The 26,087-nt window shown below is 43.0% G+C and overlaps 2 protein-coding genes across 3 annotated transcripts in view; both read left to right on the forward strand.

The window, feature by feature from the left end:
* The window catches only part of LOC117498806 (palladin-like), a 32,999-nt gene extending 7,586 nt beyond the window's left edge, over positions 1–25,413 (forward strand). For both annotated transcript variants that reach the window (XM_034150951.1, XM_034150952.1), the window contains exon 7: positions 25,144–25,413. The gene's annotated coding sequence lies outside the window, so the exon portion shown is untranslated. The remainder of the gene's footprint in view (positions 1–25,143) is intronic.
* A 274-nt stretch (positions 25,414–25,687) lies between these two features.
* Positions 25,688–26,087, forward strand: part of LOC117498805 (palladin-like) — a 16,966-nt gene continuing 16,566 nt past the window's right edge. The window contains exon 1 of the mRNA XM_034150950.1: positions 25,688–25,781. Coding sequence (XP_034006841.1) covers positions 25,753–25,781 — 29 coding nt within the window. The 5' untranslated portion in view covers positions 25,688–25,752. The remainder of the gene's footprint in view (positions 25,782–26,087) is intronic.

Raw genomic sequence — 26,087 nt, forward strand, 5'->3', positions numbered from 1 at the left:
AATTCTGTCCTTCCAGAGCTGAGCGTAGAGAGGAGAAGGCAGAACACTTCAGGTAACTATGTCCTGAAGCTGATGTGAGTGGCGCCTCTTCAGAGAGCTTTACTTACTACGACAGAGAGAACTACACACCTCACACTTTAGATGATTCTGCATGTTCGTGGTGCAGAATAATCAGAATCCTGGTTGAACTCGTCTGTTGAATGTGCTGCACCGTAACAACATGAATGGGTTATAATGTCTTCCAGTTTGTAGAATGATCCATGAGGTTTTGGTGTTTAGGTTTGCTTTGGTACTTTTTACGTGGTGGCATGTGAGACATTTCTAAAGACAGATATGACTAGTATATCACTCATCCACAGAGACCAGTGGTGCGTTCAAGTGCTCTGATCGTTACATTTGCACAACAACCGACAGGGACAAACATGAAGGTGACGAGAAAGACGACGACGACGAACCGACAAGGAACACAAGGGAAAGCATGGCTGCGGTCGAATTGTCAGTTTAGTTTAGGAACCTTCCTAACAGAGTGAAATGACCTGGAAGTTCCTCAGTAGCAGCCATGATAAGAGCCGTTCCAATTCTCTAGAAGATGATAGGAAAGGAGATTTGAAACTTGTTAGTGACTTATCCGACCGGCCCACCTCGGTACAGCAAGTAAATACCGCTAGTAAATTGTCAACAGGGGGGGGGGGGGGGGGGGCTAGTGACTTATCCGTCCGGCCAACATCGTCGGACCGGCTCACTTCAGTACCGTCCCGATGGCCAGTCCGCCACTGCGTGACACAACGGTAGCCCTGCTGATGGACAGGGACACTTGGCCTCCTTGGCGTTGTGAATGAGATGGAGACACATCTTTTTAACCTGTATCTGTAGATCACACTGTAGGGACAGGAGCATCAGTTCATCCTCCATAACGTCATCAATACATGCTAACAAATAATCTCATAACGATGATCAGTTATCTGTGAGTTGGTCACTTCCTGTTTGTCATGTGGCACTTCCTGATTCTCTAATTGCTCTTTGTACGTTTTACAGGAGCTCTCTCTTAGCACCATGTAAATCTAACAGAGCACTTTTTAAAGAAGCTGTAAACTGAACTTTTACGATGTTTATTTTTAGAAAAAGGCAGTTTCATTAAATAAACGTCTTCTTTCATTGCATTTCCTGACGGCAGGGGGATCAGAGAGGATAGAGTTTATTATCTGAGAGCTTCACTAAGGCGTCAGGGTTCACTCTTTACTACTCAAACAGGACTATTTATGAAGTCAACAAATAGACCTTACATTCCAATGTATTGTAGTTTACAGAAAATGTGCATTTTATACGTTATTTTTCAGATTGCATACAAATCAGAACAGCTGTGCTTTCAACGTTATTTAATCAAGAGTTCAAATGTGACTTTAGCTGGAAGTCTTTGTTGACAAGATGTTGATTTGTTAGTCCTTCCAGTCAGGGTCTGAGGTCCTTTCAAGATAAGAGCAGAATAAGGAGCTTTAGTCAAAACCTGGCATTATTTCATATGTTTAAGATATACAGAACATATATACGCTTTCACTCCCAAGGCATTGTTACTCATGTGTGGATATCCCCACAAAGGAGTCTGTGTTTTGACAACATCTGATATTATTTATTAAGTAGCATCACCATGTTTACAGCTGAGAGAGAGAGAGGTGCGTTTATGTTCACTAATGGAGAGTAAATGGTGGTACATCTCAGGAACAACACGCGGTGTGTGTGTGTGTGTGTGTGTGTGTGTGTGTGTGTGTGTGTGTGTGTGTGTGTGTGTGTGTGTGTGTGTGTGTGTGGATAAGAATCAGAGGAAGTTCTGCGGGGAGAGGCTCAGGTCGACCTGCTGGATCTGAACCAGGTTTAAAAAGAAAGCAGAGTTCAGGACATGATGGAGAAAATATTATTGTATCCTAAGTAATATCACACACACACACACACACACACACACACACACACACACATACACACACACACACACACACACACACACACACACACACACACACACACACACACCGCTACACCCCTCAGAAGAGTTAAACTAAGATGTCGGAGGCTTTAATATATGTCTCTGAACTTCAACAACACTCTACTTTACAGCCACATCATGATAGACTGTGTGCGTGTGTGTGTGTGTGTGTGTGTGTGTGTGTGTGTGTGTGTGTGTGTGTGTGTGTGTGTGTGATGGATGAGGTGTCTGGTGTGTGTATTGATAAAGCTGCTAGTGAGACATTTCACATGGTCGTTTTGAGTTTCTAACATTTGTTTTGAGTCGTGACAGATCCTCTTACGTGTCTCTTGTTGTTCAGATAAGGCTCTGCTTGTGTTCCCTCACTGATACAGGGATACATTACAGAGAAGACGTACGGCGTACAGGCCCCCCCGCCTTCATCTGTACATTTACCCAAAGAGAAACACCTTAATCACAAAATGAGGGCAAAAAAACACAAAAGCTATTAGGCTCAAAACAACTCCTAGAAATAGACATGAAAAAACTCCAACGTCACACTGAACAACTGCAAAGAGGAGTTAATGGCTGCATGACTGCAAAGTGACGTAGAACAACTACAAAAAGACACAAAAAGAAACAAAATGACTGCAAAAAAAAGGTAAAAAAAACTTTTAAAAACAAAATAACTTACGTAGTCTAAACCAGTGGTTCTCTGGACCCGTTTCGAGTGGGTCGCGGACCCGTTTCGAGTGGGTCGCGGACCCGTTTCGAGTGGGTCGCGGACCCGTTTCGAGTGGGTCGCGGACCCGTTTCGAGTGGGTCGCGGATGTGTGAGTGAAGGAAAAAAAGTTGAAAAAAAAAATTGGAATATTTTTTTTTTCTTTTGGGGGGAAAAGTCAAACTTTTATTTTGAAGGCCCGATTTTCTAACGCTGTGCATGCAGTCGGCGTTGGACTGGAAGTACCGGAGACCATAAACGGTTTTGAAAACTTCTGTCACGTAGTGATCATCTTCTCAATAAAATAACTTTGCTGATGTTTCTTCGAGTCTTCTGGCCAATCAGAATCAAGATTGTACATTTTTATACATCCATGGGTACAACTTCAGATAAAAATGAACACATAATGAAATATGACCCCCGGTTTGATGACTGACAGGTCACAGAACAATGGGGGCTATCTACCCTCACCCACAATTTAAAGTAAGTCACACAGACTCTCTCCTCTTTGCTCTTCTCTCTGTGAGGAGCAGCAAGCTGTCAGAACTAAGTGAAAAACTAACAATGGCATAACATATTATTAATATGTCGGGTAGTAATAGATTTATTTATTTTCTTCTCAGAGTGTACCAGAATGCTTAGTTTATATGTTAGTATTTCAAAAAATCTCCTGGGGGAGAATCCCCCCAGACCCCCTGCTGGGGTTGGGTTTCAGCATGTGGGCCTTTTCATGTTAGTTCAGCTTTGATTCCATCATCTCATTAAACCTTTTTTAAAAGCATACTTTAGTTCTGTGAAGGGATATAAGGGATATATGCACTGTACTTATCTTTTATTAATATAGTATGCTCAAAAGCGTATATATTACAGCACGATCTTTTGTTGAATAGATTTGAGTGCTTCAAAATGTTGGGTCGCGATGTATTGACCAAGTAAAAAGTGGGTCCTGAGGCCTGACCAGAGAACCACTGCTCTAAACACAATATCTACAAACTGACTTACAATAACTGCAAAGAGGCACAGATGGCTACGTGACTACAAAGGGCACATAAAACAACCACAAATACAAAGAATTGATTGCAAAACAACTACAAAAAGGTCAACAAACTTTAAAAAACACAAAATCACATATGTAGTCTAAACACAATTTCTACAAATAGACTTAAAATAACTCCAACGACACACTGCACACCTGCAAGGAGGCCCAATGGACTACATGTACGTGACTACAAAGGGACGGAAAACAAAACAAGAACCACTACACAAAGACACAAAGAGAAACAAATTGACTGCAACACAACTCCATAGAAAAGTTGCTAGTCTAAACAACTGAAAAGAGACAAACAACAACAAAGAGACAGGACGTTACTACATGACTACAAAGTGACGGAAAGCAACGACCACAATAGACACAAAATGACTACAAAAAGAATCAAAAGGACTACAAAGTGAAGCCATCGTGTGTGTGTGTGTGTGTGTGTGTCCTGTGCGTCCTGCAGTGATGAAGACAAGCTGCTCTTCAGCGTCTCTGATCCGCAGCTCTGTGACCTTTGACCTCTGATCCCAGTCCGCTGCATGGTGTAGGAGCCGAAACGCTGACATGACGTGAAGTCTGCAGCAGATCCAAACCTCCTGACCTCACACACACACACACACACACACACACACACACACACACACACACACACACACACACACACACACACACACACACACACACACACACACACACACACACACACACACACACACACACAGCATGAAGGCTGTTTTCTCTCAGACTGTAGTAACGTTGTTCCTGGCTCTGAATGTAAACTGGGATCTTTTCTGATGCCGGGTTACATTTCTGCGGCGTGACTCAGAGCTTCCTCTCAGCGGAGTGTGTGTGTGTGTGTGTGTGTGTGTGTGTGTGTGTGTGTGTGTGTGTGTGTGTGTGTGTGTGTGTGTGTGTGTGTGTGTGTGTGTGTGTGTGTGTGTGTGTGTTTACGAGCTGCAGCTCATCAGCTCTCTAATGAAGTCCTAACTATCACTTTCATTCGAGGAGTTGCTCGTGGTTTTATGAACATGCCTGTAAAAAAACAACACATGCATCAAACGTGTAATTAGAACTGGAAGTTACACGCTGACTGTGGGTCAGTGAACGCACCACGGAGAGGTCTTTATTATCACTAGCAGAGATATACAGCTAACTGTCATCAGGGAGGTTGTGCAACAGAATAAAAGAAAGAATGAAGTCACACACAATTTGACAGTGAGATATGGGCGGGGCTTAAAGGAGAAAAGGAGGCACAGGATTGGCTGATAGGCTGGAGCAGAAAAAAACATCCGATTGGTCGGTCGAGCTGCAGGGAAAACAGAGAAACCTTCCAAATAAGGAAGAGTTTCAGAGCTGACCTTCAAACACTGAGCGGGCGAGAGAGAGGGGGAGAGAGGGGGAGAGAGAGGGGGGAGAGAGGGGAGAGAGAGGGGGGGAGAGGTGGGGCTTTTTCGTCACTTTTCGTCGTCTCTTCTCTCTATCTCTCTCTCTCTCTCTATCTATCTCTCTCTCTCTCTCTCTCTCTCTCGCATCTCTCTTCTCTCCTCCTCTCTTCTCTCTAGCTCTCTGCTCTCTCTCTCTCTCTCTCTCGCCTCCTCCTTTCTCTTCTTTCCCTCTCTTCGCCCCTCCTCGCTCTCTTCCTCTCATTTGTTTTTCTCCCTTTTTTCTCTCTTCCCCTCTCTTCTCCCCTCCTTCTCCTTTCCTCTCGACTCTCTCTCTTCCCCTTTTTTCCGGGAGAGCAGGGCGTATGTTTGTGAGTTGACAGCATGGAAACTAACAGGCCTCAATGATCCCTCACACACAGTTTCCCAGGAAAGAACACTGAGGTATGTTAAACACTGACACACACACACACACACACACACACACACACACACACACACACACACACACACACACACACACACACACACACACACACAGAAACACACAGAAACACACACACACACAGAAACACACACACACACAGAGAAACACACACACACACACACACACACACACACACACACACACACACACACACACACACACACACACACACACACAGAAACACACAGAAACACACACACACACAGAAACAAACACACACACAGAGAAACACACACACACACACACACACACACACACACACACACACACACACACACACACACACACACACACACACACACACACACACACACAAACACAGGCTCAGAAAATCACATTGTTTCCGGATGAAGTCGATCTGATTTAACATCTGATGGAGCGAGGAGATGTAATCAAACTAAAGTTGGGGCAAAAATATACTTAAAGCTCCCATGTCATGCTTTTCCGGTTATTACCCGTCCCCTTGTGTGTTATGAAGGTTTTTATGCATGTAAACGGTGTGCAGAGTCAAAACCCTCAAAGTACACCCTGTAGCGAGTAAAACTCTAACACAGAAAATACCTCCCCAAAACGCCTCGTTGGAGATACGTCACTGCCCATTTGAGTCTTCCATTTAGTTCCGGGTACCGCCTGATGTCATGCGGTACCCGGAACGAAATGGACCAATCCCGAAGAGCTATGTCCACACCAGCAGCGGCGTGTTCCTCCTCCAGAGGTTCGAAGAACCGGCATTTCACAGACGAAAGCTTCCAAAACATTGCCCAGTTTGAGGCCGGATATGCACAGCTTGTTTGGACCGTTTGGAGCAGGGGAAGATCTGGGTATACAACCTGTAAGTTTGCATTGTTATTTGTGTATTTATCAAACAAGACTGTTTAAATGTGTAAACTGTGTTGGACTGCTAAGCCATTGACACAGTGCTAACTGTGCTAACTAAGTTGCTAGAGTTTCCATATATCAACTCTAATATCAGCAGATGGCCTTGCATACATGTATCTCATAGCAGGAGAATGTCTGCATTCACACACAAAATACCTATTGACAGTATACTGCGGGTGATTTGCCGGTCAGTCGCGAAACGTAATTACATTATAGCTGGCGTAGCGATCTAACACACGGAGCTTGAGCTAGTTTTGGTCAGAAAAACATTTTTGTGATGCTACGTTGCTAGCGTTTAAATATATCAACTACAATGTCAGCAGATGGCCTTACATGTTTGTCATGGCAGGAGAATGTCTGCAGTCACACACACGGAATACTCATACAGTATACTCCGGTTTACCGTACATTGTGACCGTACATATACTGCATGTAGCTAACGAGGCTAGCTGTATGCTAGCGCAAAACAATGTATTCATGCAAGTTACATTGTATGGTAGCAGAATACCCGTATACGATTGCAATTATAAACACGTTATTGCTAGCCTAATATGAACCACTAGCTTTTGTTCATAGTAGTTTTATTACACTGCATTATAGTTGCCTTTCCTCCAAGCTAACGTTCATATCGTGTTAGCTACCAAGGTAAACAAAGCTAGGTTAGCATATTAGCAGGCAAGCTGTTCATTACACAACTACTACTAACGAATCTAAAACAACTAAGTTTCTCTAATATTTTGTGATTTGCATTTGATTTCGTCCAGCCAGATCCTGGCGGACAATCCATGACGGGGAAGGGATTCTACTGAGGGTGCTAAAAGGCACCGCACCGCACCGGCTGTGCGCAGGCAAGAGGAGGAGGAATGGATGATATACCGTGTATATATGTATATTTATGTTCATTTTGTACATTTCTAAAAATAAAGTTTAATGGAAATACTTAGTAGGCCTATCCTTTCTTCCCTGAATTCATATATAGCAAACCATGATTTGATTTCTCATCAAACAGTAGTAGTTTATAACGGGTAAAAATAACTTACTCTTTGTTATGAGAGTAGCTCGTAGGCCACAACGGAAAGACAAGGAGACATACACGAGTTTACAAAAAAAGGCACATTTATTGTGGTAAATGCAAAGATAGGTGGTTGAGAGGATCGCAGAGTTAGTCTTCCTGCAGCCGCTTTGGAGAGAGACTGGGGCCGTAGTGTCCGGAGGTGTCCGTGATCGTGCTGATTACCCTCTTCAGCTCCACCCCATCGTAAGACAAAGGCCCTGGGGCCGTCACACTCTTCTATAACAACAGTTAAAAATATATATGTATATAAAATATACCGCTGTACCGACGCCATGATAAGACTGATGTTACGCTGAGAGCAGCCGGGAAAAGCACTGTTAGACATGGGCGCAGCCTCTCTGGTGGTTGACTAATCAGAACGAGTGGCCGAGCTGACCAATCGGAGCACACTAGGCTCACAGGGAGGGGGGGGGCAAGAGCTCCAACGAGTCGTTTAGTGGAGAAAGTGAATACTGCTGAATACACATGCTTGACAGAGATGCTGTATGCGAAACCAATGTGAGTTTGGAAAATTGCACAGTATAAATCTATTTTAGTATACCTCAACAATGTAATTATGATCAGTGGAAATGGCCATGACATGGGCCCTTTAAAGTGGACCTATCATGCTATATTTGAATAATATAGTGTAGGACCATACCTATATAAGGCATATTTATACTTTTTTTTCTTCAAAATACCAAACAGATCATGCATTTTAGCCATGCCTCATTTTGCTCAATTTGAAAAAAAATTGCTCTGTTTTAGCAAGGGCAGATTCAGTGAGAACAGCACCACCTACAGGCCTGGCATATGTACTACAGCGTCTCCAGCGCTTTCGAACGGCAATGGCCGTGGCTGTCTCCTCCTGATTGGTGGAGTTGGCCCAATAGCCGTAGCGCCACCGTCCTGACGTCAGGACAGTGTTCAAATCTGGATCAGTTTTTATCAGATCCGTTGCAGCCCCTTTTTTAGAGATTTGGGTATGGAGGAAAATAGAGAGGGTTGTGTTTTCTGACACTTGGTGAGTTCCCTGGAACACCGGGGACACATATTCATGTAGAAAAGACGTACAAAAGTGCATTTTGCATGATAGGTCCCCTTTAAAATAATCCTGTTACATCAGCAGGAGAGAACTCTTTAAAGTAGAGACACTACATACTGATATACACCTGAACATCAGCAGGAGAGGACTCTTTAAAGTAGAGACATTACATACTGATATACACCTGAACATCAGCAGGAGAGGACTCTTTAAAGTAGAGACACTACATACTGATATACACCTGAACATCAGCAGAAGAGGACTCTTTAAAATAGAGACACTACATACTGATATACACCTGAACATCAGCAGGAGAGGACTCTTTAAAGTAGAGACGCTACATACTGATATACACCTGAACATCAGCAGGAGAGGACTCTTTAAAGTAGAGACACTACATACTGATATACACCTGAACATCAGCAGGAGAGGACTCTTTAAAGTAGAGACACTACATACTGATATACACCTGAACATCAACAGGAGAGGACTCTTTAAAGTAGAGACACTACATACTGATATACACCTGAACATCAGCAGGAGAGGACTCTTTAAAGTAGAGACACTACATACTGATATACACCTGAACATCAGCAGGAGAGGACTCTTTAAAGTAGAGACACTACATACTGATATACACCTGAACATCAGCAGGAGAGGACTCTTTAAAGTAGAGACACTACATACTGATATACACCTGAACATCAGCAGGAGAGGACTCTTTAAAGTAGAGACACTACATACTGATATACACCTGAACATCAGCAGGAGAGGACTCTTTAAAGTAGAGACACTAAAGGCCTCTTTAAACTAACAAAAACTCTTTGTTTTTACGACAGAGTTCCAGATCAGGAACATCTATCAAAAATATTTCCAAACAACTGTGATCGATGTTTCCTTTCCCTTTCGGCGTTCTTTCTCCCACTTGTTGAGATTATGATGGACAATGCTCGTGGAAATAAATCTGGAAAATCTTTCACTTTTTGAACAGCAGGACATGTTTTTGATTTCATTTGCACGTCTTTCTGTTTCACACAAACATGTTGATGTACAGTAGATGCTGAAACCACACATTCTGCAAAGCTATAAATAATGTTTAATCTGTAAGACCCTCTGACCCACAGTGTCAGAGGGTCGACAAACAGGGAATGACACACACACACACACACACACACACACACACACACACACACACACACACACACACACACACACACACGCACACACACACACACACACACACACACACACACACACACACACACACAGGTTTAACAGCAGTGGAGCCTCAGCAGACCCCCCTCACATCCACACCGTGACTCATCAGCAGTCTGGAAACACACTCTATAAATAGACATTACACACTGAAATACGAGGCTTAAATTCCCCAAAAAGGTTTTTTAGTCAGCCCACAAAAATGTGTGTTATTGAGAAACTGAATATTTGAGAACACATTTCTGTTGAATGGACATTTTCATCATGGATGAATGTGCAAATGATCTTCTAGATTAATGGTCTGGTCTGTTTAAATCAGAAAACAGTAAACGTCGTTGTAGTTTCCCAAAGTGTGATTAAATAAATGTGTTTACTGTGAAAGGACAAGCTCTATGTTGTATATGTAGTTTAGTAGTCTACTTGCATTATGGTACACTTTGAGAGTTTAATTAGACGGTAAATCAAAGCCATAGCTAAAAAAGTAAAGACATAATAAGTGGTTAATATTTCATGGAAAGCTCCAAGATTAAAGTCACAAGTTTACAAGAGAAAAATGTCTAATATCAGATGTTTTAGAGAGGTTTTTCTGGGGAGATAACCCTCTTTCTCTCACTTTGTAATAAATAATTGTATCTGAAACTCGCCGCTGTAGTTTCCTCTGCTCTCCTGTGGTGGCGCTGTCTCCCCTTTGAGCAGCATCGGTGCCAGAAGCTGACATAAAGAAACTTTTTATCCAGTTTTAATCCACATTTTTACCGTACCCTCTTTACCTCCTGGTGCTTTTTACATCTTTATTTGAACTGATGAAGGATGTTAGTGATGGGACGTCTGGATCTGAAGCTAGAGAAGCTAAGCTAACGTTAGCGGCAGCCGAACAGAAACTCAGATTTTTAACCTCAAACTCAAACTGTATTCACTGTGGTTTAAATCAGCAGGTCCATTTTTGGGGGTGAAAATGAGAAATGTGGGTGTAATTAATGTCAGCTCCATGGTCTGAAGATATGAGAGGAACAAGCTAAGTTAACGTTAGCGGCAACAGATCTAGACATAGTTAGCAATCTGCAGGAAAAGAGGCACTACTTTCCAACATGTTTTTACTGGTTTTAATTATGTTGGTGTGTTTATCTGGTGACAGAGAGATGTCTGAATATAACTGCTGCTGGAAAAAACCTCCTGAATGTCTGGATGTGAAGCTATCAGAGAAACAAGCTGAGCTAACGTTAGCATCAGCCCAACAGAATACTCTGATTTTAACCTCAAACTCAAACTTTTTACAAGTTTTTCATCAGCAGGTCCTTTATTTTGCGGTGAAAATTAGACATGTGGGAATAATTCAGCTCAGCCGCGGCGTTATGGGTGGGCCTACTGGGCCTAGGGCCACCCACTCTGGCACTGGGCCCACCCATTCATTGATCAAAAATGATTGGGCGAAAATATAGTTTCCAACATTTTTTATCAAAATGAACAATTAAATAATAAAATAAGAGCAAACGTGTGTTTCCCTTTCAAAAAATAATAAAATTAAAAGCAACATTAATTAACGTAATCAGGCCGAACTCATAGTCGAAGCGCGGGCGCAAACACATCGTAGAACTCGCGGCCACGCGCAGACGAAGGAGGACAGTGGACTGGACACACACAAAAAATATACCGCGCTCACTAACGATGTCACAACAATCGATGTTCAGTTTTTTTTTAAAGAGTAAGAACAGAGCCGGAACCACCACACTCATCATCCTCACAGCAGGTGCCGCCTCAGAGAGACGAGAGTGTGTTTAATGTTGTGCCCCGCTGAGCTCAGTCCCTCTGCGGGACGTAGCACCCGTTGCAGGATAACAGAGAATAGCATCCCAGGGCCGGTATAACTGCTGCTGGTAAAAACCTCCTGAATGTCTGGATGTGAAGCTATCAGAGAAACTGAGCTACTGTTAGCATCAGCCCAACAGAAACTCAGATTTTAACCTCAAACTGAAACTTCATTCACTGTTTTTTCCGCTTTATATCTTGTTGCGCCTTCAATCCCCAAAACACTCACTTTGAATCACAGACAAGCAGCACATCTTTATATTTGAGAGGATGGAAACAGCATTTAAACACAATGACTTTTACTTTTGATTATCAAAGTTGGTGGACTTGTGTTTGTCCCAGGGTCCAGCTCTGTACATGTTACACAAAGCATGACAGATAACAGTCTCCAGGGCGGATAGAGTTCCCGCTGCGGGCCGTAAAGGAACACTGAAATGTGGATTTCATTTCCAGACAGGGCGTTGTTTAAAACGATTGCTTTCCTTTAGTTTGTGTCACCTGAGACTTGAGAGACGATACACATGGTTCATTCCTTAAAGTGGACCTATATTTGAATATTATAGTGTAGGGCCATACCTATATAAGGCATATTTATACTTTTTCTTTTCAAAATACCAAACAGATCATGCATTTTAGCCATGCCTCATTTCGCTCAATTTGACATTTTTTAGCTCTGTGTTTGTAAGGGCTGATTCAGTGAGAACAGCACCATCTACAGGCCTGGCATATGTACTACAGCGTCTCCAGCGCTTTGGAACGGCAATGGCCGTGGCTGTCTCCTCCTGATTGGTGGAGTTGGCCCAATAGCCGTAGCGCCACCGTCCTGACGTCAGGACAGTGTTCAAATCTGGATCAGTTTTTATCAGATCTGTTGCAGCCCCTTTTTTAGAGATTTGGGTATGGAGGAAAATAGAGAGGGTTGTGTTTTCTGACACTTGGTGAGTTCCCTGGAACACCGGGGACACATATTCATGTAGAAAAGACGTACTAAAGTGCATTTTGCATGATAGGTCCCCTTTAATGTATAACAATTAGTTACAAAACACGTCTCTATAAACACACCGTACCCGAAAAGGAGCAGGGAGAAGACAATAATCTGATATCACCTGCCCCTTAGTCTGTCCTTCATATTTTCTTATTCACAGCCAATCATAACAGGATCGTAGGAAAATAAGAGAAGCACAAAACCGTACAAAATGATCCTCCTGTCTCTCTGATGAAACATTATAAAAGGTGACACAAAAGCAGTCAAAGTGAGGAGAGAAAAGTCTCACGAGTTTCTGTCCATGTGTTGTTCTTTGGATCGTCTGTCTGTGTCAGAGCTCTTATTGTGAAGGGTCTGGCTCTTATTGTGGCGGGGGCAGTGAGACAGTGAGTCATGCCGAGCGTCAGAGTGTGTGTGTGTGTGTGTGTGTGTGTGTATATCTGCTGCTCATACCTGCAGATACACAGAGAGCAGCTCACTCTGCAGGGAATAACAGCAGCACACACTCCTCTGAAGGTAAAACCCTCTATATTTACATCATATTTCACTCTTTCAACAAAACACACTCTTTTTGAAGTTGTCTTGAACGTTTATCTGTCAGGAGGGAAACTTTTTAAGAACTTTACTGTGTTTAGACTTCTTTTGGTTGGTTGTTTCTTTATGATAATGGAAAAAGGACTAGAGACTAATACCTGATGTTAAACTCAAGGTCATGAAAACACTGGAAAAGTAACAAAAATCCAAAGTGAAAAGTTCTGGAAGTGTTTGGTCCCTAACTGGTTTGTTTGGTGTTGTTTTCTCTTCTTATTCCTAATTATAAGTTTTAGTGTTTATGTCTTAGTTGGTTGTTTATTTATTATAATGGAAAAAGCAGTGGAAACAAAAACTTGATGTTAAACTCAGGGTCATGAAAACACTGGAAAAGTCTGTAAATCCAAAGAGTTTTGGAAACGTTTTTGAAGTTTTTCGTCCCTAACTGGTTTTGTTTTTCTCATCTTATCCCTAAATATAAGTTTCAGTGTTTATGTCTAGAACCATCTCTCATAACTTCCCATCATGTCTGCTCAGGAAAACGTTCCCAAGGTTCTTAGAAAGTCTTGGGAACGTGTCTTCACTGAGTCAGGGAGTCGAGGAGGGAAGAGGATGATTGAGGTTTCTCCCCGGCTCGGCATGTTAATGTTTAAATCACATGTTTTCAGAATGGGTGTGCGGTTTTCTCTCCGAGTGATACCCATTCATTTAGTGGAGGGAGGCTCAGGAAGGGGAGCGAGTTCAGAGGAGAGACGACAACGCCAGCTCTCTCTCTCTCTATGTTTCTGCACCACGGCTCAGCTTTGAAGCGTCTGGTTAACAAATTAGGCAACACAGAACACAGACCTTTTAACGGTTGGGAAAAGATCATGGTCCCTTTGGAAAAATACATAACTAGAGTAAATAAATAACTTCTCTGGGTGAGAGTCCTGCGTTTGTTCATTCGCCCCCCCCCCCCCTCCCTTAGTGGACTTCTCTCGTTATTTTAATCATTTTTAAACCCGTAACTGTCGCTGGACGTCCTCCATACTCTCCAGGAGCAGACGGTGTCCTCTGCCTCGAGTCAGATGGATTAGTTACACAATAGAGAGAGTTAGGTGAGAAAGCTGGACTCTTCCTCCTCCTCGTCCCCCCCCCTCTTCCTCCTGCTGTTAATCCCGTCTGATGCCATGTCTTCCTCTCGGAGCCGGGGAGGAATGTCCGACACATTCTTGCTTCAGAGGGAGAATCTCAGCGTTAAAGATGGATGGAGAGAAACGTGATATTAGAGGAATAAAGACAGAAAGAGAGAGAGCTGGCTCAGAGAGAGAGAGAGGGGGGGGGGGGGGGGGGAGGGGCAGTCTGGTTCTGGTTAATGTGGTTGTGTGTGCAATTAGAGCCAGAAGAGAGGGAGGAGGGAGGGGGGGAATAATCTGAGGACAAAAGAGGAAGAAGAGGGTCTTCATTACGCAGTCAGACGTAGAGCTGTGAGCGAAAGTGCTCAGATCTCAGCATCAAGAAACTCAGAGCTCGCTCAGAGAGAAGAGTGATTCATTTACTCCAGTTGGGTCTTGATGTTTTCCAACTTCAAAAGCACGTTTGTTGCCTAAATTGTTAACCACATGGCATTAGGTGCTTCAAAACCCAAATCACAAATGTCTTTTTACCGCATTTAAAGGGGACCTATCATGCAAAATGCACTTGTGTACGTCTTTTCTACATGAATATGTGTCCCCGGTGTTCCAGGGAACTCACCAAGTGTCAGAAAACACAACCCTCTCTATTTTCCTCCATACCCAAATCTCTAAAAAAGGGGCTGCAACGGATCTGATAAAAACTGATCCAGATTTGAACACTGTCCTGACGTCAGGACGGTGGCGCTACGGCTATTGGGCCAACTCCACCAATCAGGAGGAGACAGCCACGGCCATTGCCGTTCGAAAGCGCTGGAGACGCTGTAGTACATATGCCAGGCCTGTAGGTGGTGCTGTTCTCACTGAATCAGCCCTTGCTAAAACAGAGCTAGAAATGGTCAAATTGAACAAAATGAGGCATGGCTAAAATGCATGATCTGTTTGGTATTTTGAAAAAAAAAAAAGTATAAATATGCCTTATATAGGTATGGTCCTACACTATATTATTATAATATAGCATGATAGGTCCACTTTAAACAAAGTCTGGGATTGAAAACGTGTAAATGCAAATCCCAAAGTGCTGCTTTACAGGAGGGATGCTGTGTTTAAATAAGAACATGTTTATATCAAGAAATGTGTTGATTTTGATGCAAACATAACAACAAAAATAATATTATAATAGTAATAACAGACTAAATGTAGTTCTCTGTTTTTACAGTTTTAATGAAAAAAACAATGTCTGTCGATGTTTGTGTGAACACAACTTTTGGATTTGTCATTTAAACTTTTAGATATAGAGAAAATTGAAGATTTATAGACACAAATTTTCGATGTTTGTGTGAACACGTCTTTTGGATTACAGACAAAAATGTGGATTTCACAAACACACATTTGAATTCTTAAAAAAAAAACTTGGATTTGTAAATTCTTATTTTTTACTCCTAACACACATTTTTGGGTTTGTAAAAAACTTTTGAACTTGTAAAAAATGTGGAGACCGAGATCTTTATGGATCCTTTTCGTGATAGTCCCACGCTCCCCTGCAGGACATAAAGTGACATAGAGTGACTCACAGACAGACAGGTGTAGATCAGCGCTGACTCGTCCTCAGTTTGAACAGACAGCGTTACTCACGGTCTGCCCCCCCTCAGACGGTTGATAGTGACGCAGAGACGAGGCAACGCTTCGGGGGAAACAGAGGAACCAGGTGTGTGAGGGCCATAAAATAACAACTCACTCCTCCTGCTGTGTGAACACAAAGGTGTGTGTGACAGAGTAGAGTACAAATACTTTGTTACTGTACTTAAGTACATTTTTCTGGTATCAGTACTTTACTCCACTACTTATTTTTCTGGACACTTTTTACTTTCTACTTCTTACATGTTGAACACAAATACCTGTACTTTCTACTTCTTACATGTTGAACACAAATACCTGTACTTTCTACTTCTTACATGTTGAACACAAATACCTGTACTTTCTACTTCTTACATGTTGAACACAAATACCTGTACTTTCTACTTCTTACATGTTGAACCCAAATACCTGTACTTTCTACTTCTTACATGTTGAACACAAACACCTGTACTTTCTACTTCTTACATGTTGAACCCAAATACCTGTACTTTCTACTTCTTACATGTTGAACTCAAATACCTGTACTTTCTACTTCTTACATGTTGAACCCAAATACCTGTACTTTCTACTTCTCACATGTTGAACTCAAATACCTGTACTTTCTACTTCTTACATGTTGAACCCCAAATACCTGTACTTTCTACTTCTTACATGTTGAACTCAAATACCTGTACTTTCTACTTCTCACATTTCCCAAACAGGCTGGTTCCTTTAGTGTGAATGTGTGTTTGGTGGCGTGATCATTATTATTTAGAGTCATTGCGTGCCTATTGATTTGAACACGATCCGTGTATCCATCATTTCCTGGTCTTCTCTAAAGAAGAGGGACCAATGAAAACGTTGTCATGTTGCCGTTGTTCAGCATGGAAACATTCATTAGCTAACAATGACATTATTGTTCTATTAATATAAAGGGAGGTCAGGTACTCTTTAAAGCAGCTGCTAGTTATGGGTACTTTTTACTGAAGTACATTTCAAAGCCCTCTTTACTTTGACTTGAGTAAAGAAGTTTAGTCAGTACTTCTACTTTCACCAGAGTATGTTTAAACACGAGTATCTGTACTTCTACTTGAGGAAAGGATGTGTGTACTTTTGACATCTCTGGTGACTGATACACACACACAGTTCCCAACGAGGACAACAGTAACAGCTGGTGGTTGTGGTTGTGCAGCGGTGCATCATGGGAGTTGTAGTGTTTAGTGTTGATGTTCCAAGATGCTCTGATATTCAGTGGTTAGAAAAGCACCAATATGCACAAAGTGTGTAGTCAACACGCTGACGCTGCTTAAAGGGGAAACAGCGCCACCACAGGAGAGCAGAGGCAACTACAGCCGGGTGTCAGGACTTTGAAAAAAGTATATATTTACCACCATGATCATTTGTATTCAATGTCCGGGGGAAGGGCGGGGGAGGGGGGGGGTAATAATGAGATAAAAAACTCTGATTTGACAGATTAGAGTGGTACCTTTATGAGAAACAGAAACTTCATGTGGTTTCTCACCAAAAACAACAACTACTGCTTTTATGAGCTATTTCTCGTCGTTCTGTGACTTTTCCTGAAAGCTTTTCGTTTGTTTTTACTGCAAAGTCACCACTATTATTGCCCACCCTACCCCAGCTCTGATATTTGTATATATTTAACCTACAGCAGCCCTTACATGCTGCCCTATAAAACGCCCTGTTACCATGATTAAAAACACTCCTCTGAAACATCTGGGACAACATCTGGGACATAACTCACTTTCATAACACAGGTTGTGAGTTCAGCTGCAGAGAGGAGAGACTCTAACAGCTCTCTCTCCACTGTTCGCTCTGAAAAGCTGTGAGAAAAGATGTTATTATGGGATGTTTCTGCACCGAAATAGGTTTGTATCAGCATTAAAGCATCTGGTTAACTATTTAAGCAACACAAGTTCTTTAAAGTTGGAAAAATCTGTCTCTTTTTGGTTGTTTTGGAACTGTTTGCGTGTGAGACATAACTCACTTTCATATCTAACACAGGTCTAGTTGTTTTTGCACTTTTCCCTGCATTCATCTAACATATAATCTGTCAGAGTTGCACCTCCTCCTGACCTCCTGACCCGGCTGTGTTTGTGTTGAAGGCGTGACACCGGAGCTGCGTTTCACTGTTTGCAGATAAATCCTGACTCAAGGCGAGGTCAGGCGGTCGCTAAGCCACGCTGCGCAGAAACAAACATCTGGAGGTGTGAAGCAAACACAGCGCTGCGTGTTTCAATCCCTGTGTTCACAGCAGAGACACAGCCGTCCTCAGTTCCCCCCTGTTGTTGTTGTTGTTGTTGTTGTTGTTGTTTACACCAGGAAAGCCCTCATTACTGGAAAGTACTTCCTGCTCAGCCGGGCCTGCTTCCTGTCACCAGATAAGCTGCTGCTGTTGTTCAGGAAGCACAAACAGGCTGATGGAAGCAAGGTGCAGCTGCTGGGGCTGAATCCACCTCTTAATGAAGTTCTGTGAGACAAACGGCTCCATTCAACTTTACACACAGGAAAGGGTTTAGGACACCTACTCCACCACATAGAGTCAGGACACCTACTCCACCACATAGAGTCAGGACACCTACTCCACCACATAAGGCGCGTTCACACCAAGTACTTTGCCGTATTTAGTGCTGGCACTTATTACCCCAGGGCATTTAGTACAGATCGCGTTCACACCGGAATAAGTTCCCTGAGGGAAGATTATGCAAATGAGCCGCTGACGTCATTTCTTCTTCTTCTGCTTTGGGTTTACTGGCAGGCCGCAAACAACTTCACGGCGTATACTGCCACCCGGAGTCCCCGGCCGGAAGTCCCCGGAGTTGGGGAAGGCTTCAGTAGAAGCTGCTGGGACTCCCAGCAGCTTCTACTGAAGCCTTCAGAGTAAATCTCCAGAACGCCGACACCTCCTCATCTCCACCGCTCCATGTTTCTTTTGTGTTGCCATAAGTTAGTCTCTCTGCGTTTGTGCACTGGGCGAATGCTAATGCTAATAATGCTAATGCGAGGATAATAAAATGGCGGCTCTACAAAACTTTTTAGAGTTGTACGGGGCGTGGTTTGCAATTCGCCCAGCCAATCAGAACTGGGGCACTTTTCCCCAGGAAAGTACCATCTCTCAGCAGGCACTAAACATGGGGGTAAAAGTTCCAGAGATGAAGTGGCTCTTTTTGGGTGTGAACGCGACATAAGGGGTACTAACGCAAACTAAACGTGAAAAGTACGGGGAAAAGTACTCCGGTGTGAACGCGGCTAATGAGTCAGGACACCTACTCCACCACATGGAGTCAGGACACCTACTCCACCACATGGAGTCAGGACACCTACTCCACCACATGGAGTCAGGACACCTACTCCACCACATAGGGTCAGGACACCTACTCCACCACATGGAGTCAGGACACCTACTCCACCACATGGAGTCAGGACACCTACTCCACCACATGGAGTCAGGACACCTACTCCACCACATAGGGTCAGGACACCTACTCCACCACATGGAGTCAGGACACCTACTCCACCACATAGGGTCAGGACACATGAAAACACAGGCGCAGAAAGAGAGGACGTGTCAGGAACATACTTGAAAAGCTTGTCAAACTACTGATAACTACTACCAATCAGAAGTTAAAGGACAGCACATTAAGGAACACATCTGGTTTGAGTAACTAAGGAGAAAGTAGAACTATATAAATGAACCTCACTACACTTCTAACTTCTACTTAACATGAAGTATTTTCTGTTCAAAAACAGTTTGTAGTGTTCGTAGTTAGTGGCAGTCTGAATTAAATGTCTCTTCCATGACTGCATGTATTGTGATATTTATATATGTGAAGTATCGCTGTCTGTAGGGATACTGCTTGGACAAAATGCGAGTCACATTTTTCCCAACAACAAAACTGCAGACTCATCAGCTCTAAAAACCAAAAACATGATTTCAGTCAAACAGGAAATATTAAGGATTGGGATTTTACCCTCAAACACTGGCACGGACAAGGTTTGAACTGCGTTAGACACAGAGTTATAGATTGTGTTTTATAGGTTGGTTTTTAGATTGGGTTATAGGAGTTTAAAGGTCACTGATTCGCAGAGCTTCATATTAACCCTGAAGTCATAAAGTTTCCCTGTGGCAGCAAATGAAATGAAACTCACCGACCTTTTGATGTGACGTCAGATACACACACACACACACACACACACAACACACACACACACACACACACACACACACACACACACACACACACACACACACACACACCACACACACACAGTTGAGCTTTATTCACATGTACAGGTCAATGAGGTGGAATGTAACCAAGTACATTTTACTGTAGTACTGTTCTGTATTACTAAGTAGAAGATCTGTGTACTTCTACCCCCTCTGACACCAACACACCGTGTTTATCCAGTGACGTATTTCCACTGTAAAAAGGAGAGTGTGTTTGCACTACACACACTTTGTGATGAGTCAGTATTTTTACTTGTAGTCGAGTACTTTATTCCCAGTCCTCTTGTAGTGGTGCACTTTCAGTATTCTCGTTTTGAATGAAAGTGCTTTTTACTGGTAGTGGAGTTCCTTCAGAGTACTTTCACTTGTGGGTATTTTTTAGCTGTAGTGTATTATTTTTAACCAGGAGGAACATCTCCATACATTTGCTGTACTTGTGTACTTTCAGAGTACTTGTTACTCAGTCTTTTTACCTGTAGTGGCGGAGTACTTTAACATTACTTTTACTTGTACTGGAAAACTTGTTATGGTACATGAGCTCATAGTGTCACGCAAGACTTTTACCTGTAGTTGTTTTATCTTAAGTGCAGTACTTTTGCAGTACTTTTGCAGTACTTTTGCAGTATTTCTGTAATACTTTGCGAGTACTTTTGCTTTAGTAAATATACTACTACTTTCCGCTGTTAGAAGGTGTTTGTTTTTTCATATTAAAGTACAGAACACCATGGTGAGGCAGATGTAAGAAAAAACCTCCAGATCACACATGTTACTGACGTGTACTGAAGAGTGTGTGTGTGTGTGTGTGTGTGTGTGTGTGTTGTGTGTGTGTGTGTGTGGTGTGTGTGTGTGTGCGTGTGTGCGTGTGTGGCGTGTGTGCGTGTGTGTGTGTGTGTGTGTGTGGTGCGTGTGTGCGTGTGTGTGTGTTCCCTCTCTGCTGGAGCACACGCTGCAGTCCTAAAAAGGAGTAAAAGGCGCAGGCAGACTCTTCCTGTAACAGATCTGAGGGTGGGGGTCTGGGGGGGGGGGGGGGGGGGTCTGAATTAATAACTAGTATCTGGGCACGAAGAAGCCCTCAGAATAACTCAGTAATGGGACAAAGAGCCCCCCCACCCCTCAGAGTTCAAAGAGATGTGGGGTCTTTGAGGTCTTCTTGTGGGTTTCTGGTAGTTCTGTGTTAGCAGTTCTGTCTCTTTTTGGTGGTTCTCCCATCAGTTTGGAGACCTTCGTGTCTCTCACGACATTCCTGTCTCTGTTCGCTTGTTTTGTTTCTATGGTAGAATTTGTTTAGGTCTTCTGTGTTTTACGTCGCTTTTGGGAAGTGTTGTGACATTACGTCTCACACACGCAGTGAACTCTCTCTTCTTGACTGACCCTCTTGAATCACAAAGTGTCAGCAGTGAGTTGAGGCCAGGCTCTCAGACTGGTCCTGCTGGTCACGTGATCCTGCAGGAGGGCACACTGACCCTTGTGTGTCTGCTGAGCTGAGACCCTCTCTGCTGTCTGAGAGGAGAAACAGTGGACGGGCTGATTATCAAACATCTGGACCTGATCGAGGAGAACTTAGTCCCGCCTCCTCGAACATCTGGAGGACGAGGAGTCTCTCTTTACTCTCCGAACCTCCTGGAGGACAGTCTGCATTCAGTCTGGATCATACATGTACACAAATATATATATATTGTACAGCATGTTGTAATATTTAACACACACAGTATGCACCAATCAGCTGAGGTGAAGAAGTACTCAGATCTAGAGTACAAGTAGAAGTACTCAGATCTAGTACTTGAGTACAAGTAGAAGTACTCAGATCTTGTACTTGAGTGAAAGTAGAAGTACTCAGATCTTGTACTTGAGTAAAAGTAGAATACTCAGATCTAGTACTTGAGTAAAAGTAGAAGTACTCAGATCTAGTACTTGAGTAAAAGTAGAAGTACTCAGATCTTGTACTTGAGTAAAAGTAGAAGTACTCAGATCTTGTACTTGAGTAAAAGTAGAAGTACTCAGATCTTGTACTTGAGTAAAAATAGAAGTACTCAGATCTTGTATTTGAGTGAAAGTAGAAGTACTCAGATCTTGTACTTGAGTGAAAGTAGAAGTACTCAGATCTTGTACTTGAGTAAAAGTAGAAGTACTCAGATCTAGTACTTGAGTAAAAGTAGAAGTACTCAGATCTAGTATTTGAGTGAAAGTAGAAGTACTCAGATCTAGTACTTTGAGTCTTTTTGGCTTCTTCTTTGACTAATGTCACATGACGTTACCTTTGCCTCCTGAGCCCTAACGAAGCTTCCTATGTCGTGCTGAAGGGAGTCCAAACACCGAAAAGCTTTGTCCATATCTCAAGTATTAATACTTTAGGGAGTAGGAGAGAGGCTGTTTACCCCCCCCCCCCCCCCCGTCACACCTTTGTACCACTTCAAGCGTTGCTAGTGGTGTGGTCCCATCATCAGATGTCTCTAGTTCGTATTCAAATGTCCTCAATCTATCAGAATGGTCTCATAATGCTGCAGGAAGGCCCTTTGGAACATGTCTGTGATGTTCGTGGGTGAAGGAGAAACACAAGGTTTGTTTTCCATCAGAAGCTGTGATTTAATTAAAAAAAAAAGGTCTCTTTAACTCATTGAGCAGCATGGAGGACACTTGGCTCAGGACGACTTTGAACTCGGCACAATAATTGTTCTCCTTTCTTCAGATTTGGTTTTTATAAACTAGGTTTTAGATTTAATTCCAAGTATAATTAAAAAGTCTTAAATGTAACTTCCCTTAAGCTGCTGGAGCCAGACCGAAAACTGAGGAATAAAACCTCCGTCTCCCATAATGACTCAGAACAAACACACTCCTCTGTGAGAAAACACACACACTCCTCCGTGAGAAAACACACACACTCATCAGGGAGAAAACACACACACTCATCAGGAGAGAGAGAGAGAAGAAAGTCAGCTGTTCACAGAGACCCTCTTATCTGTCACTCCTCCAGCAGGCCTGATGCAGTGTCAACAGGCCGATAGCATATCAGCTGCTGCACACACACACACACACACACCAACACACACCACACACACACACAACCACACACACACACACCACACACACACACACACCACACACACACACACACACACCACACACACACACACCACAACACACAACACACACACCACACACACACACACACCAGAAAAAGAGTGTAAGCTCCCAAACTCAATCACGTTGTATATTACAAGTTCTCTCTTAGGTATGTTTACATATGCAAATGAGTCATACACTTATTAAATATGTACACATCCTTCTTCCCTGTTGTTGACATGTTAGAGTCAAAGGTTTCTACTGAGCATGTCTGTTTGATCTCTCAACAAATCACAAAGCACTGCCATAGAAATAATGTTCTGCATCTTCTCCATGTGAAATGTGTATAATATGCAGGCTTTGAGATGTTATGTTTAAATATGCAAACGAGGCGTTATGTAGAGCTGACCTTTGGTGAGTTTAGACCATCTACAGAGAGAGAGAGAGAGAGAGGGCTGCACACCACGGGGTCACAATGCAACACACATGAACTGTTTTATAACTACACTATAACTTGTTGCTGTTTCTCACTCTGACCTGTTGCTGTGTAGACCACTGAATGTCCCCACGAGGATTAATAAAGGTCCATTTTTCTTATCTTAAAATCCTGGATGTTTGATGTCCATTAGTCTGAAAAAAGATGCGTTACGGAAGAAAACCTGACCCTGATCCTGCCTGTAGTTCCTCTGAAGGACCTCCCTCTGGATCTCCCTCTGGATCTCCCTCTGGCTCTCCCTCTGGATCTCCCTCACATCCCAACGGCCAACACTCTTCAATTTGAAATTATTCACTCCAGCTTTCTAACTCTGATCAACCCCCCCCCCCCCCACACTTTACTCCCACTTGGATTAGGACTACTGTGTATGTGTTTTGTCTTTGAGCATTAGGAAAAGCGCTTTAAAAATGAAATGTATTGCTATTAAAGTCTAAAGTCTAAGGTCTAAAGTCTAAGTCTAAAGTCTAAGGTCTAAAGTGTAAGTCTAAAGTCTAAGGTCTAAAGTGTAAAGTCTAAAGTCTAAGGTCTAAAGTCTAAGGTCTAAAGTCTAAGGTCTAAAGTCTAAAGTCTAAAGTCTAAGGTCTAAAGTCTAAAGTCTAAAGTCTAAGGTCTAAAGTGTAAAGTCTAAAGTCTAAGGTCTAAAGTCTAAAGTCTAAAGTCTAAGGTCTAAAGTCTAAAGTCTAAAGTCTAAGGTCTAAAGTCTAAAGTCTAAAGTCTAAGTCTAAAGTCTAAGGTCTAAAGTCTAAAGTCTAAAGTCTAAAGTCTAAGGTCTAAAGTCTAAAGTCTGAAGTCTAAAGTCTAAGGTCTAAAGTCTAAAGTCTAAGGTATAAAGTCTAAAGTCTAAAGTCTAAAGTCTAAAGTCTAAAGTCTAAGGTCTAAAGTCTAAAGTCTAAAGTCTAAAGTCTAAGGTCTAAAGTCTAAAGTCTAAAGTCTAAAGTCTAAGGTCTAAAGTCTAAAGTCTAAAGTCTAAAGTCTAAGGTCTAAAGTCTAAAGTCTAAAGTCTAAGGTCTAAAGTCTAAAGTCTAAGGTATAAAGTCTAAAGTCTAAAGTCTAAAGTCTAAGTCTAAAGTCTAAAGTCTAAAGTCTAAGGTCTAAAGTCTAAAGTCTAAAGTCTAAAGTCTGAAGTCTAAGGTCTAAAGTCTAAAGTCTAAAGTCTAAAGTCTAAGGTCTAAAGTCTAAAGTCTAAAGTCTAAGGTCTAAAGTCTAAAGTCTAAAGTCTAAAGTCTAAAGTCTAAAGTCTAAGGTCTAAGGTCTAAAGTCTAAAGTCTAAAGTCTAAGGTCTAAAGTCTAAAGTCTAAGTCTAAAGTCTAAAGTCTAAGGTCTAAAGTCTATAAAGTCTAAAGTCTAAGGTCTAAAGTCTAAAGTCTAAGTCTAAAGTCTAAAGTCTAAGGTCTAAGGTCTAAAGTCTAAAGTCTAAAGTCTAAAGTCTAAGGTCTAATCTAAGTCTAAGGTCTAAAGTCTAAATCTAAAGTCTAAAGTCTAAAGTCTCTGGTCCATCTCTCTCTCCTCTGCAGGAACGCGCTGCAGCTGAAGCATCTCCACGATCAGATCCTATTGGAGCCAAAGAAGTCACCTGGCACCCTCAGGACCACCCTCCCAGACAGGAAGTCCCGCCTCCTCCACAGGAAGTCCCGCCTCCTCCACCTGCTCCTCCCTCCCCCCCTCTCCCTCCTCCCCCCTGCTTCCAGAGCTGGAGAGCAGCGCCGCCATGAAAGCCAGCACCTTCAACTACGCTCGACCCAAACAGTTCATCGCCTCCAACCTCTCCTCCCCCCCTCCTCCCCCCTCTCCCCCTCCGTCTCACACAAGCCCCTCCCCCCTCTCAGCCCCCCCCTCCTCCAACCTGTCCTCCCCCAGCATGGACTCTCCCAGCTCTCCATCCTTCCCTCCTCCCCCTCCTGCCTTCTTCAGTAAACCTTTCCTCCCCCACTAGCCCCTCCCAGGACTTCCCTCCCCCCCCTCCTCCTCCCTCCTCCTCCTCCCCCCCCCATGTCCCCCCCCCTCTCTGATGTCCTCAACGTTCTCCTCCCTCCCCGACGTCTCCCTCCCGCCTCCAGCTTCCTGTCCTCCATCTTGCCTCCTCCTCCTCCCCCTCCACCCCCACCTCCCCCCTCCTCAACGCCATGGGACTCCCCAGAGGAAACAGCACTATGTAAGTACATACATCCCACAGATAAGCGTCTCAGGTAGGGAACAACCCCTGGCAGCCCACCCACACAAGACCCCAAACTATATTGAATAATATCAAAAGAGTGGGTCTCCCCTCTCCTGTAGTGTGCTCTTTAGATGTTAGTGCATGTCAACGGTCTGCAGAGGCTAAAATCCCAAAGATACGGAACATTGTGACATCACTACGGAACACTCGTGCTCCTATTGGCTAGCTCTCCAACACATTGTACGTGATAGGCTAAGGGCGGGACTTCTCTAAGCTGGTTGACCAATCAGAGCAGCCTGGCTC

This window comes from Trematomus bernacchii, unplaced genomic scaffold (assembly GCF_902827165.1).
Source record: "Trematomus bernacchii unplaced genomic scaffold, fTreBer1.1, whole genome shotgun sequence".
Taxonomy (NCBI): Eukaryota; Metazoa; Chordata; class Actinopteri; order Perciformes; family Nototheniidae; genus Trematomus; species Trematomus bernacchii.